At 37.7% G+C, this 14501-nt stretch overlaps 1 protein-coding gene across 9 annotated transcripts in view; it reads right to left on the bottom strand.

Moving 5' to 3' along the window:
* The window catches only part of LOC102066586 (protein furry homolog), a 223907-nt gene that overhangs the window by 40307 nt on the left and 169099 nt on the right, over window positions 1–14501 (bottom strand). For all 9 annotated transcript variants that reach the window (XM_074535307.1, XM_074535306.1, XM_074535308.1 and 6 more), the window contains 8 exons: window positions 12378–12528; window positions 11715–11818; window positions 8323–8508; window positions 6187–6385; window positions 5444–5565; window positions 4422–4609; window positions 3393–3487; window positions 1122–1723 (listed from right to left, as the gene is read on the bottom strand). In XM_074535307.1, the coding sequence (XP_074391408.1) occupies window positions 1122–1723; window positions 3393–3487; window positions 4422–4609; window positions 5444–5565; window positions 6187–6385; window positions 8323–8508; window positions 11715–11818; window positions 12378–12528 (1647 nt within the window). The remainder of the gene's footprint in view (window positions 1–1121; window positions 1724–3392; window positions 3488–4421; window positions 4610–5443; window positions 5566–6186; window positions 6386–8322; window positions 8509–11714; window positions 11819–12377; window positions 12529–14501) is intronic.

Genomic DNA, 14501 nt, shown 5'->3' with positions numbered 1-14501 from the left:
AAGTGCTGTAATTAGCTTAAGTGCTGTCTGGAACTGGGATTCAGATCTTCAGCACCAACTCATAGCTCAAAGCAGTTGAAGAAATACCTGCAGCAGTTGCAACAGAGAGCTATAACAAAAGCTGCTCTAGTTCAGGTGGGAGCCCAGAAGTCGACTAATTGTATTTGATACAATCTGCTTTTTGAAAAGAAAGAATTTGTTCTATGAAATTTGTTCATTCCCTCTAATTCTACACAATTAAACAAGTTGCTGAAATTAGCATCATGGCTTCCCTACTCTTCCTTTGTATTCAGGGAAAAGGACAGACACCTCCAGATGGTACTGTCACAGCAATTCAATGTGTGAATTGCCCAATCAAAGCCTGGAACACAGGCACCACACAGGGGCTTAGAGATGGGCAGGCTGCTCATGGCATTCATTCCTCTACGCTGTGTCTAGGGTTGCTATGATTTAATTGTCAAGCCTGGACATTTGTCTTAGTATCTGTGTTTCAGACCAAAAGAGAGGAGTAAAAATCTGGAACAATGCAGAAAACTCTCCTCAAGAAATATAATTAAGAAGTGGCCACAACCTAAGCTAAATAATGGGGGATTTCAAAATGCTATCTTATTTCCCTATAACCCAGGATTCTCTCCTCACTCACTATTGTGCTATTGTACTTTATCTAGAGTGTACAAGAGTTTTTGATATTTATATTTTTAGAGAAAATACCACAAAACACTAATTTAAAATCAAGCAGTTTGACATAGTTTGAAAACAATTGAACAGAAAAACTGACCAAAGTAGGTAATAGAAGTTTTGACAGTATCTCCTTACATGTTTACTTTGTCACCAATCAGAAATTTTATTTGATGCTAAAGACCTAGAAATGAAATGCTAATAAGATATGATTTCTCTCCTCCAAAACATTGTTCTGCAATGGATTCACTTTCTAGAAACAGGTCATTATTTCTATGAAATTCAAAAAAAAGCTCACCTAGTTCAAAGCAAAATTACATTATGCTATATTCAAAGACAAAGAAAAATAGCTAATTTTTGTTTTGTTCAGATAGCTGATTGAGGTCTGTGACCAAATGCCAATGCAACAGAAACTGAAAGAGAGGAGAGCATAATGGTTTTACCTATAGCTTGAGAGGAATCCACCATGGATATTCGAGACACTGGTGTCAGCAAACTAAAGAGCTGGAGTGTGAGGTCAGTGGTAGTAAGGGAAGTGAATCCTTTCAGGAGCAGCTGCTGAAGTCCTGAGAAGTCTGCCCATTTCAGCTGCCCTTGCAGCTTCTCTAACTTCTCCCGGTTTTCAGCTTTATCTAGTGGCAAATGAGCCAGAAGTTTATTCAGCAACCGCAGCGCCATTAGGTACTCAAACTCAAAATCTGATTCCATCAAAGCCACAGCAACCCAGAAGATGGTGGCCAGTAGGTTGGTTGGATTGTTAATATGGGATGGATCAGTGAGACTGTCCTTTAGAGAGGATGAACTCCTGGTTTTAGAGGACAGGCCTTGCTGGGTGCATGCCTGAATTCTGTCTAGTGTGGCACTGCGTGGTGGGTCTGAGGATTTGTCCACATCTCCAAACTTTTTGGGTACAGAGAAGCTCCTCTGGTGTCTACTCCGCTCAGCAGTGGCAGTGTTGCCACCTGCAGGATTCATATTCAGCTGCCCCGTGCTCTTCCGGTTTGCGGTCAGTTTGGTGTTCGATGATAAATCTGGTGAAGATGAGCTGAAACCAAGATTTAAAACATCTATTACACTGTGTGAATGCACAGCTTGAAAGGGTGCATATTAGATGCAAGCTAAGTATTTTTCAGACTGTAGATAAATATTTAAATGGGAGAAATAGAATACCAAAGCATCTATTGCAGCCTGCCTTCTTTTTTCCAGAAGACAGACTCAGGCCCACAGACCTGACAGAAATGGTATTCACATGGCACTGCACCAAACCAGAGCAGGATAGCCTACAGTCTACATAGGCAAGAATGACATGAGGATAAGAAATACAGAGCTGTGAAATGACTTATGGCAATTCCCAATGGGACAGTGGCAGAACTGAAAACAACTTTGGTCTTTAAAATGCCCTCATCAATGGAGCAAGCCCTGAACTTAACACAGCTGGCAGGTAAATGCACAATTGCTTGCTGGGTAACTGTGGGCAGAAAAATCTTAATCAGAACCAGAAATATATCCCATTATCCTCAAGAAACCTGTCATGTGTTTGCCCAGGCTCTTGCCAATACAGGTCCTTCTGAAAATTTGCTGTCATTGCATCCTATCCTGCCTGTATCCTAAGATCTCTTCAAGATGTTTACAGAAAGTGTAGGTGTTTCGATTTCAATGACTAATGCCTCCTCATGCACTACCCCATGATGATCCAGACAATACCTATCAATTATCTGCACAGAGGAACTTGCTGTGTTGATACACACAAGGGAAGTTTGCTCTGGAGAACAGCTAATTCCTGACTCTGATCTCATTCCTACCTCATACACTATGAGTCTCTACTGTCTATAGTACTTGAACAGAATCTTATCTTGGAACTAAGTGTCAGGGTAAAGTATATTACATCCCACTGCTTTCTGGAGTGTTTCCTACTCTTTGTTCCATCTTGCTCTTTGCTGAAATGTGCACTAAAGAAAGATAAAGAGCTCTTAGTTTAGGAAGTAGAAGTGTATTCATTCCTCTCTATTCTGTTCCAAGGCACTTCTAGGGCTCTGCCATGGCACAGCATCATGCCTACAGCTTCAGAAATGACAGCCCTGGTATTTTTGTGCTGCACATAAAGCATGGTAACTTATGGATATTTAAAAAAATTATTTACCTATTCTGTTGCTACTATTAGGAGTCAAGTAGACATTCATGTCCCTCAGTACTATGAACAGCCATGCTACAGAGGGAGCCTGTGACTTCTCTCCATGTGCAAAGGTCCGCTTTCAGGCCAAGGGTTTCATAAAGATGATCAACACATCAAACAAAATCCATGTCTGTACAAAAATCCTCCCTAGTTTTACTGAGAAGAAACCGTGATAATTTATTCCTGGGGAATACTTGACCTGAGAATGACATGCTGCATGAAACCAGTACTACAGAACCCGTGTTCCTTCCCAGATACATTTTCAGGTTTATGACACAAAGGTGCAAAAATACAATATTTTTAAAGGATGCTAAAGTAGACTATAGCTAAGTGGCAGCAAGGTAGAATTTACAACACATTGTAACGTTTCATTATTTCAACTATGGCAAAATTTGGCAGAAATGTGCTCATAGTCTGATTCTCAGAAGGTTACAAATGAGGTCAGTCTTATCAAAATTATTTTTTGCTGTTAGACTGCAGAACTGCGCACTTAACGTCATAAAATATTGAAAAGAATACAGTTAGAAGAACAGATTCTTACCGTGATAACACCGTCAAAAGATCACTGTTCTTCAAACAGTCAGAGAGATTGTCCACTGCAGCTTCCAAAGTAAGTAGTGCCTCCATTACATACCCCTACCAATGCAGGAGGTTAAGCATTTTAACAACCACATTCCAAAAAGTAACATTTAAAAATCTTTAGTTCATAAAAGGAAGAGGCTCCTACTGAAACCTATAATTTCTCCTGGAAAAAAGCCCCAACATATCAAAGCCACTGCCCTGAACATTAAAATGTCCCTACAAGTATGTTTTATTTTCTGCCTCTGAATGATCTATGAAGGTATGCAAGAAGGGCACATATCTCATCAAGGGATTGGTAATGACACACTGAACCTCTGACTTGCAGGTCACTGATTTAAATTCTACACAAGCAGTTGTGACAGAGTATTACTGTCATCTTGTGGCAGTTTCATTACCTAAATAAAATATGGAGGTGATGTCAGTCTATTTCTTACTGAGAGCCAGTATTTCTCTTTATTAAGTCTTGAATCTTGCTATAAATAGTCTCTGATTGTAAAATTTCAGTCTGTTTAGCTAAACAGAGTGAACATCATAGTGCTGTGAAAGGTCTGTATCAAATTAAGTCAGTGTAAGCTTTTGTATTATTATGGGTGGTGCAGATTTCTTTACTCCTAAACATGCTAACTTCTGAGGAATGAGACAGTGTCTAGTTCACATTGTGAGATTACATCACCAGACAGATGATGGATTCCTTAAATCCAAATTAATGAAGTTGCAAAGGAAAAAAGTGGTCATCACAAATATTTCATTTGGAGTGACAATTACTAAAATTTTATAGTTGTTCTCTTTAGAGCTATTGTAAGATTGTCACAGCTTGATGAAGGCTTAGCTAAGGTATATATGATTTCAGCATGCTCAAAAGTAACCTATTCCGAGGCCACATTCTACTCTTCATCACATGACTCCAGAACACCTTGTAAAATGGTAATTTGATATTAAGTAAGCACTGAATCAACAGCTCCAAGAAGCATTGTTTACACATGCATACCTGAATCTCATCTCCATGCTCTCCAATAACTTCCACCAGTCTTGACAGGAGGTCAGACAACGCGTGTGCAGAAAGGGGCTGCTTTAGGGCCCTGAATATCTGGAAAGAGCGACCAGCATAATGCCTGGAAGAGCTTGAAAGAGCTGTTTGTAAAGCAACTTCACTCAGATGCTGCTCCAGATGAAAACCTAAGCAAAAGCACAGAATGTCAATTTTTTTCCCCCCTTCTTTATTACAGACTTTACTGTGGGTCATAAACAGGCTGAACCTACTCTGTGAGGAGGATATGCTCCTTAGTGTATGTTGCAGACACTGAGAAATGGAGGTGCAGGAACATCTGTGCTTTGGAGAATTTTACATTTGTTTTGCACAGAATGCAAGAAAATTAACTGAAAAAAAAATTGGAGTATGAAATTGATAATCTGATTTATTTTTTTTTTACAATTCCTGGACAAACTTTCAAGCCATCCAGTATTCTTGCTGCCAGCAACAGTAACTTCTGAAAACTCCCAAACCTGAAGTCAAACTGAATTAGGAGACTTTCTGTCAGCTTCAGAAGGCTTTGGATAAGATCTTTAATATAAATACTGATGCTGCATTCTGCTTTGATCTTGGAAATTATTTAATTAGTGACTGTGCTGGTTTTCAACATGCAATCAGCACATTCCCTATGTTCTAAAAACCATAAAAAATGAAAAATAAACTTTTATTGCCAGAAGAAATTTAACAAAGTCTATTTACTTAGAAGCTGTGATGTATTTTACTAACAGGACACAGAGGAGATTTTATCTGGCAGAATCAATCAAAAGGCTTTCTACCAACAGCTTTGAAGAAATATTCAACACTCAGGAACAGTTTAATCTAACATGATTATTTTAAAGCAATTCTTTCATAAGTCATACATCCTTGTTAAGACATATTTACTGTGCTTCTGCATAAGCAGATGTACTAAGTCACAGGACAAACATTAAGTGTGACCATGAGGGATATTTTTTTAGTTATGAAAGGAAAATATTTACTACCTGACTTGGAATCTTTAAATACAGATACAACATGGCGCAGAAAATTAGTAAGCTGTTCAGCACTCTTGGTGTTCTGATTTTTGGGAGTGATATCTTCATGGCACCAAAGTGGACCAAATGCCCTTAAAGAAATACATAACAAAGTGCAAAATTTCTTTGAGTTATCTGAAATAAATGTAATCAGTTAAAATATATAATCTATACAGGTACTTAGATATTTACAGGTCCATGACCTGGGAAACATGCAACCAAACATAATTTTAAATAAAAGTAAATAAATATTCCTATGTTGTATTTTAAAATAGAAGCTGTGCTGTGTATTTAGCACAGCACAGCTTATATTTTATATTTAGCATAAACAAATCCCTGTTTTTTAATTTAACATTGTGCCTAGAATCTGCTGGCTGCAGCTGGTAGTTAATATTAGTTTCACTATGGCCTTTCACTACGTACTTTACACTTTGTATCTAATTTTATAATAATGAAACTAGCTGCATCTATTAGTTCATTTCTGAACATAAAACTATTGGTAAATTAAACATTTTATTTCTGTCAGGTAAGATTTTTTTTCTGTTTATTTACTACTGACTGTAGTGCTTTTCAGTACCTACCTACCACTGTAAGTATCAATAAAAGAGGAATGGGGTCTGTAATTACTATTAGAACTCAGTCATTTTCCTTTAAGTTGCTTCATGAAAGTGTCCATTTCGAGTACAAATGCATCCTCTGCTTATCTGCATTACCTGGTTGTCAGAAACTCAATTAATTTGTTTGCTTTCTCATCTGATTCAGCAGCAGTGTCCACGTCCTCAACTTCTTGTGTAATCTGAGGGAGATTTCCACTGCTGCCTCCCAGGCTGATGCTGGAGGAGGTGGAGCTGGAGCTCAAGCCGGAGTCTGGCACTGGAGAGGACTGGTATTCCCGCAGAAAGTCAAAGCCACCTGCCAGCCAAAGGGGAGGAGATAAAGCTGGAATGCACTGTTGGGCCAGCTCTGCAGCTGGAAGTGTCTGCCAAGCAGCTCTTTCCAGAGTCAGCAGCAGAAACCTTCCACTGGGAAACACGGGGAAAACCTGAAGAACACAACCCTCAAATACTGATGGGAGTGAAAATGGTACTTTGTTTCTAAACATGTAGAATCTAGAATAAAATGAAAACTATCCAAGTCAAGATTTCTGTTTTTACTGCACAAGGACAACAGTACTTGGAAAACAAATATTCCAGGAATATTCTTTACATTCAGAAGTAGGACTTTTTAAATGTGAATTTAGAAGTTGGCAAAGTGCATGCAAAGTTCACTTCTCTGGCCTAGTCTGATATGGAAAAAAACTGCTGGGTGGAATTTTTAGAACGATTATGGTGTCCTAATTTTACAAATGTAATGGAAATTAAGTCACAAGTGTGGCTTCTTTTAACAGCTTTAGTAACTGTACCCACTGGACTCATCATACAAAATATTTTCAGCATTAGGATGAAACACCTGAGTAAGAGTTCTGCTAGATCAAAAGCTTGTCACAGTTTCAGAGCTAAGATTAAAAACCAAGACCTGTTTTCTTAAGGTTAAACTTCTAGTCATGTTTAGGCTGTACCTACAACAGAAAAAAGTTGCCTTCTGAGAAAAATGGGAGCAGGACAAAATCCATTGCAAATGAGAAGACTCTTAATTTAGTTGCCTGACATTACATGGAACAAACCTGAGCTGAAGCACTTTCAGTTAGGATTCTTTGCTATAGCTACTCACCTACACTCTCACTCTTTATATTAGCTTCTCAAAAACCAGACCAAAATACCAAGTCTTGATAAGTTCTGGAGCTCCAGAGGGCCAGAATCAGGGTACCAATTACATTTTTTAGACACAAGAATGAAAACAGTTTTTCATTTTGGCAGAAAAGCAGTAATATAATTTTAATGGAAAAATTTTATTCTCTATTTAATAATTAATAGATGTGCACTGGGAAAGAAACCCACCCAACTCCAGACAGGAAATTATTGTGAGATAACTTTTCACAGAAGTTATTCAGAATGAAGTATCTTTGGCCAAAATAGTTCAATCTAGAATACCTATCCCTTCTGCTCATTACTTTAAAATAATTTTGTCGCAGAAAAAAATAGTAATAAGTTGTAATTTTTAAAAAAAAGTCAAATTATTACTTCCTAAATAACTATGGAAATGGCAGTGATATGAGAATCTTTACTTTTAATTTTACACTGTATGATAAAGTTGCTCACCCTCTTACTGACAAGTAATCCTTCACCCACAACTCTTTATTGGTTCTGTGATTCCTTCAAAATGGAACAGAACACTTGCTTTTAGTAATATATGACAGCAGTAAATCTAACTGGCATCTTTCTACAAATTGGTTCCAACCAACTCCTTAAAAACAGGTAAATTGCTAAAAGTAGTAGAACACTGACCTCAGCAGAGGTCTGAAGTAAGGCTCCTAATGTAGAAAGAGATTTCAGGACAGAAATGCAATGTATCAGTGATATAAAAGGAGGGTGTGTATCATGTGAAACTTAATTTAATAATGGAAAATCTGAGCTGCACATTCTTGCTGCTCTTCCTGTGTCGGAATTATTTATGCATTTCTTTTAAGGGTGAGGAATGATTGTCCTCATTTAAAGTAGCGCTAGATCCCTGAGGGGGGAATCAGGAAGTTATTAGCCCTATTAATTTTAAAATACTACATTACATATTTTTGCCTTACATTAGATAACTTTTTCAATATCATGAAAATTTGTCTAATAATAAGTTGCATGCATCCCTAGGGTAGTTCACATGGAATTAGCATTAATGGGAACTGTTCATACTTGCCACTTTATTACTTTGACTTATCAAAACCTGGCAGTATGATACAGTGCTCTCCTTGTCTTCATTACCTGTGTAAAGATATTCAGGCAAGTATGCTGGTTGTACTGTCAGAGTCTTGGTCTCATTCATCTCTCTGGTCTGCAGAAGCACAGATGCAATGGCTTGATAGTTGTTATTGCAAGATAATGCAATCAAAAGGTGAAGCAATAACTTTTTACTGTGTTCAAAGACCTCCGGGCGGTAATGGTCAAGACCTAAAAAGAAAAAGGTTACAGCAATCTCTGAATATGAAGTAATAATAAACAAGTTCACATTCCAGAAATAGCAAAAATTCCAAGGCAGTTCATGATAACAGTGCAAATAAACAAAAGATGTAGTATTTCCAGACATAGTTACCAGTGTTGTCACTTAAATGTATGTGTATATTTAGTTTCCATTCTGAAGTCTCACACATGAAGTACAACGAATGAGTGGCAACACAGCTTTATGCATTGTCTCACTGCAGTTAATTTGACAGGTCTGGAAAACCTTTAAAGATGAGGTATTCCTGATGGTGGTTGTAATTACATTGCTTACCACAGTATCAGACTTTTTAGCACAATTTCAGAATTACTGCAAACTGTAAGAGGCAGATACCGATTTCTTAAAAAAGGAACTGACAGACAAATCATTTGAAAAAGAACTTCAACTACCAGTGAGCAGCATGAGACATTAGCCCCTAACTCAGGATGCAGAACTCAAACTGAAGGTCTAGCACTGAAAGACTCTGATTTGGTTTACTGCCAGCTGTTAGATTTTAAAACAGCCAGAATAGTTCACAAATTACAAATACAATGGAAACAGATATTTCTGCACTCTGTTTAGTATATCTCATTTTGATTCTCTTTCAGTACCCTGCAGTATATTTGAACATACTTTCTCTTCTGTTTAAGAGTAGTTTCAGTGCTGAAAAGGTTAACTTTTTTCTTCCTCAACTCCTCTCTTCTCAGGATATGTCCCTCTTCAAAAAAGCAGCTACTTCATTACTCTGTGTGGCAGCAGCCAACAGATCTTTCAAGTCAGGCATTTTCTACTATACTCTAGTCATGCTGGTTCTTGTTTGGCCTGCAATAATGAAGCTCCTCATGCTGCCACAGTCTGAACACTGTGCCTTTGGCTCCAAAGGGCAATTCTCTGAAGGTCCCATGACCCTTGGTCTTACTCATCTCGCAATAGCCTCCTCCAAAAGAACTGTGGCCATCCTGCCCACCTCTATTTCAGCTTCTTAAGGTTTCTGCTCCTATTCACATTTCTCCATCTACTTCCACCTGCCAGGAGATAACGAACCCATCCTACCTGGTTTCAGCACACATTTCAAAGGATATAAAAAGGTGTTTTAGTTGAAAATAAATCCTATATTGGCAACAATGGCAGCTGAAATCCAATTAAACCCCAAGTTGTATAAAAGTATTGGCACAGATCTGCCAACTGGGGAGTGAGAAGGACAGCTCAGTCTCTGTACTTGGCCAGGGCTGGTCCCTTCTTTAACCTTCAAGAGTTCCAAGGAGGGTAAGTTTCTGTGACAGGGACACATTTCCATGGGAAAGGAGGCTAGTGTTCAACTAATTTCACACTGGTTGCAAAAGAGATTTTAAACAGCAGCGATTTTCATGCACTAGAGATAGGCAAGTTCAAACCAGCAGTCTGCCTGCCTGCTTCACCCACAGTACTACAAACCATTCAATAACCTATTAAACACACAGACATTGCAAAATTCTTTCATTTTAATATTTTCTCACTTCTTCCAATAAATTAAAGGATACCAACTCTCCAGCTAGCCAACATACTAGTTTCCAGTCTGCTTTTCAATCAGATGCATCTGCCTGCATGAGCTATTGCTATCCTATTCCGACAGGATAGCAATACTTAACTTTTAATTACATTCATACCTTTGGCTAATGTGTAGCATAGCTTCCTTGCAACATCACAAGAGCTCTACTGCAGAATAGAAAAATTTTCCACAGGATGTATAACAACTCTAGAGGAACTGACCTTGAAGCCTGAAAGCTGTGATCTCACTTTAGTTACCACTAAATCGGTTACATTTAGTTAGCAGCTACATTTAATTTTAATTTCACATTGCAGAACTGATAGTTTTTAGCCAAGGAAATGTCTCACATGGTATTACTAAATTTCTATTTATTCCTTATTAAAAATCTCTAATGTTGAAACCTTATTGCAAAAACAACTAATGACATTTTTCTAATTGATTACCAGTATCATAACTCTGTTTCTTCATATGTTTATTTGCATGGCTCCCTGAAGGCTCCTTAAAGCCATCTTAACTGCAAAGGTCACATTGCTCTGTACTATTCTTAAGTTCTTCATTTATTCTTGTCACAATTACTAAGTGTAAGTACCAGTTTTCTCACACTTGTTACAAATCATAGTAAAGATGCTGTTTGATCAGTTAATGGTTATTTGATTTGTGAAATCAATGTACTGATATACAAAACCCTATTTAACCAAAATTTTTTAAGCAGAACAGTTGGTAACAGAGTAGCAGTAAAGGAGAACAAGCATCTCCTTCAACATATACTTCATTTTACCACTGTGCTGTAACATCCCAATTTAATCTCTTTTTGCCTGCTGATCAGCAGACACTTCCCAGGCTGACTGTGAATACTTAATGGTAACTATGGTGACTGAATGAGAAGTGAACTGTGATCTCAGCTATAATAAATTATTTCACAACTGCCTGTGTTTATTTGTGAACACTATTATTTATCAACCACGGAAGTCAGGGAATGGCTTTATAATGCTGAATACCCTTGTGTGCTAAAAAATTAGGCCACTCACTTTTGGTAATGTTGAAAGGCAGGACAAGGAAGGTAACAGCCTTCAGATGAACTGTGCTACAGTCAGGAACAGACAGAGCAGTGGGGAAAAATCAATGCCTCAGTGCCCAGGTACATAAGGGAACACACTGATGATAAAGTATTCCATCAACAGTGAAATTAATGAAGCTTTGCTTTCCAGTGGTCTGTGTCCTACCTCCACTACTTCTGCAGTCCTGGCTTTCTTACAGACTATTTTTCAAAAGCAAGAGACAGCACAGGTGTGTGTTGTTCAGGTTCAAGGTATGTGTAGACTGTCATCACTAACCAAGCTGGACAAAGGCATGAGTTTCACCTCCTTTCCTTGCAGGGGCCATGCCACACATTTTTATAGAGATATTTTAGGAAGTCATTAATCTTCAAATTTCTACACACCTCACAAACTTGGCTGAAATTGGCCAAAATATTAAAAACTTTGAAGTTTTGAGACTAATTGACAGACTGCAGCTGCCTTGGGGTTTTTCTTTCAGGGTGGAGAGAGGAAATCATAAAACATGTAAGAAACACAGTACCATAGCTTCAGCAAAACTAAAGTAAAAGGAGGGAGTACACTTATACCTTCTTTCTTGTTCTGTTGGTCTTACCTAAAAAGAGAGCATGTAGCAATAAAGGGAGGTGAAGAGCCCAATCTTCTCTCACACTGTGGTCCACCACCATCTCAGTCATGAAGATAACAGCAATATTGCACCTGGAAGTTGAATCACAACATCAGTTTCAAACCTCTTGGAAACGGGAAAGCACAAACAGGATGCTTATTTCTGAAGAAATACACAATCTATAAATTATCAGATTTGTGGCATTTCTTCTCAGTACAATTAATGCTGAAGCACTTTATTTACAGTATCAAGCAAACAAGTACCCATTACTGAAAAAAACCCTATTATTGTCAATACAAATTATGTAAAATAGGAACTTCAGAATATGCATGGCCTAGTTAGAATAAAAGATCAAAGTGCTATGAATAATAGGCACAGAGGCATGGGAAAAAGAAATTTTCCTTTTCTGTTTCAGTTGTTTCATCAGTCTTATTCTTATCAGTGATGTCCTACATTGTAAACAGGCTTTCTGGTAGAAATCTGGTAGAACTGTGAGCTTTCACTGCATGTGGATTTTTGAACTGGAAATCAGCAGAAATTGACTGTATGATTTTCAGGTGTTCTGAATGGTGGGACAGTTGGATTGGTGTTGGTCAGCTACTAAGAGGAAGCATCTCACTGTCTGAAATGTCAGAATGAGAAACTGCTCACCTATGAAGGGGTCCTCGGGGTGTGATGGTTTCAGGGAGATAGTCCACGAGGGGTGCCCAACATCCTCCATTGTAAGGCATGGGCAGGGGATGTGGCTGTTTGGTTTCAACAATATTCAATAACCAGCTTGTATATGGAGAAACAGGATCATCTGCATGAAAAAGCATTCAAAAAAGTGCATAAAACTCAAGTCTGATTACCTTTTTTTGCAAAATATTATAGGAGATTTTATGCTAACATATGAGTTCAGCTGTTTGGAACAATGTGATAAGATGCCAAGAGGTTTGCAAATTCCTGTGTTCAATAACAAGTGATGCATTTTTAATCCCTCTTTCATGCTGCTGGAAATTAAAGAGATTCCAGGCAGACAGCACTGAGTGGTAGGAGCAGCAGCTGAATCCCTGCTGTCACTTAGTGGTGCTGGATTCAGATCACAAAGCACCAAGCAACAGACTTTCTCTTCAAAAATGAGGGAAAAGTTCAGCCAACAAAGCTGCTGTCAGAAGCCATCTGCTGCAAGGAGCAGAGTACCAGTGACACATTCTTGCAACTCCTCACCACTGCCCTGCTGAGTGACGCTACAAAGGAAGAAGTTAAATGTCCTGAGTTAGCAAGGAGGCATAAGGAGTGCTAAAAACACCTTCAGGGTAATTTTCTTTCAACAGGGATGAATTATATCTTGAATTTCTCAAAGATGCATTTAATTTTGCTTTATTGTGACAGCTGCTGTTTGTTAATGAGTGTTAGGGTTTTGTCTCCCACCTGTTTATCTGCAATGATGTGGTCAAGTTAGTTATTTCCACCACTTTCTCTCTTGTCCCAGCTGCACAGTTTTGTTCATCTCTTCTGTATTTTGTTTCCTCTCATTCTTCTCGATTTTCTCACTGTTCAGTTTTTATTTCTGAGGTCTGGCAGTTTGCGATATACTGCCATGGAAAGTATCCTTCCTTGGTCTGTTTTTGACATACATTCAAACACTGCCCTTTATGAATTTTTAATTAGTATTATTTTTTGTTCTGTTCCTTCTTTTTTTGTTTTTGTTTGTTTTTTTCTTTTTTATTTTATTTTTGTTTTGTATATTAGGTAAGCTTAAAACTCAGCATTTTCCTTTTCTTTTTTTTTTTAACAGCATGTATCTGATGTTTGTCAGCTTTCCCACGGGAAACAAAACTGTTTTGATGCCTACAAAAGTATCAGAGCTGGATTTTTCTAATGTGCATCACTTCTTAGTTTTAGAAAAACTTCTTTAGATTTCCAGATCTTCAGGAGATTTTCAATGAAGTAGCGGGTTCTCCAATTATTTCTAAAATGCCAACTTTATAAATCCCATTTTTAAGTCTTGGTCTTTTAAGAAACACTTCATATTTTAAGGTTACTATTTAGATTCTCTGGAGGATGACAGATCAGTTACAGATAAAGAAGAATAAAATGACTTAATATTGCAGCAAAGTATGGCATTTTCACATATTCTTAACCAGAATTAACCAGATAATGTTTGTCAAATGCTTTTCACAGAAAAAGCACTGCACAGGATCTACTTATTTCTACCAATTTAAGTGTTTCACAGAAAAGTGCTTCATGAAGGTCACACCAAGACCTAGATCCTCACTCCTGTTTTCACAGGTTTATGTGCAGACTAAGAAAAAAAAAGAAAAGAAGCACCTTGAAGGTAAACATACAATCCTTGCCTGAAAAAAAAAAAAATTGTGTGCTGCAGAGTGGTGTTCTGCATTTACATCCTCAGCAATACATGAATATTAAATAGATTGGAGAGAGGGAAGAAGCCATACCATCAAATCCTTTGCAGCCCGGGCTGCCTGTCTGAGCAAGTAAGTTAGAAGTTGCATTATGTTTCTTGTAGAATGACAAGAGATATAAAAATTCCTTTCTCTTATTAGAATTCTACATAAATGTCAATAGCTAAGTAAAACACACTTTATTTTCCTTCTAGGTATTCACATACTTGCTAAAGGAACCCCTGTGAGAAGCACACTTTATAAATATTCGCAGTAGTATAAAACTTGTAGGTATAGGCAGGAAAAAACATTCAGACACTGGCTGGAGGAGACATTCCAAAAGAGCAAAGAAAATTTCAGTATTTTTAAATTTTTTATCACTCTAAGC

Source organism: Zonotrichia albicollis, chromosome 2, assembly GCF_047830755.1.
Source record: "Zonotrichia albicollis isolate bZonAlb1 chromosome 2, bZonAlb1.hap1, whole genome shotgun sequence".
NCBI classification, from domain to species: domain Eukaryota; kingdom Metazoa; phylum Chordata; class Aves; order Passeriformes; family Passerellidae; genus Zonotrichia; species Zonotrichia albicollis.
The sequence above is the reverse complement of the archived record's forward strand: the minus strand, read 5'-3'. Positions and strand labels throughout refer to the sequence as shown.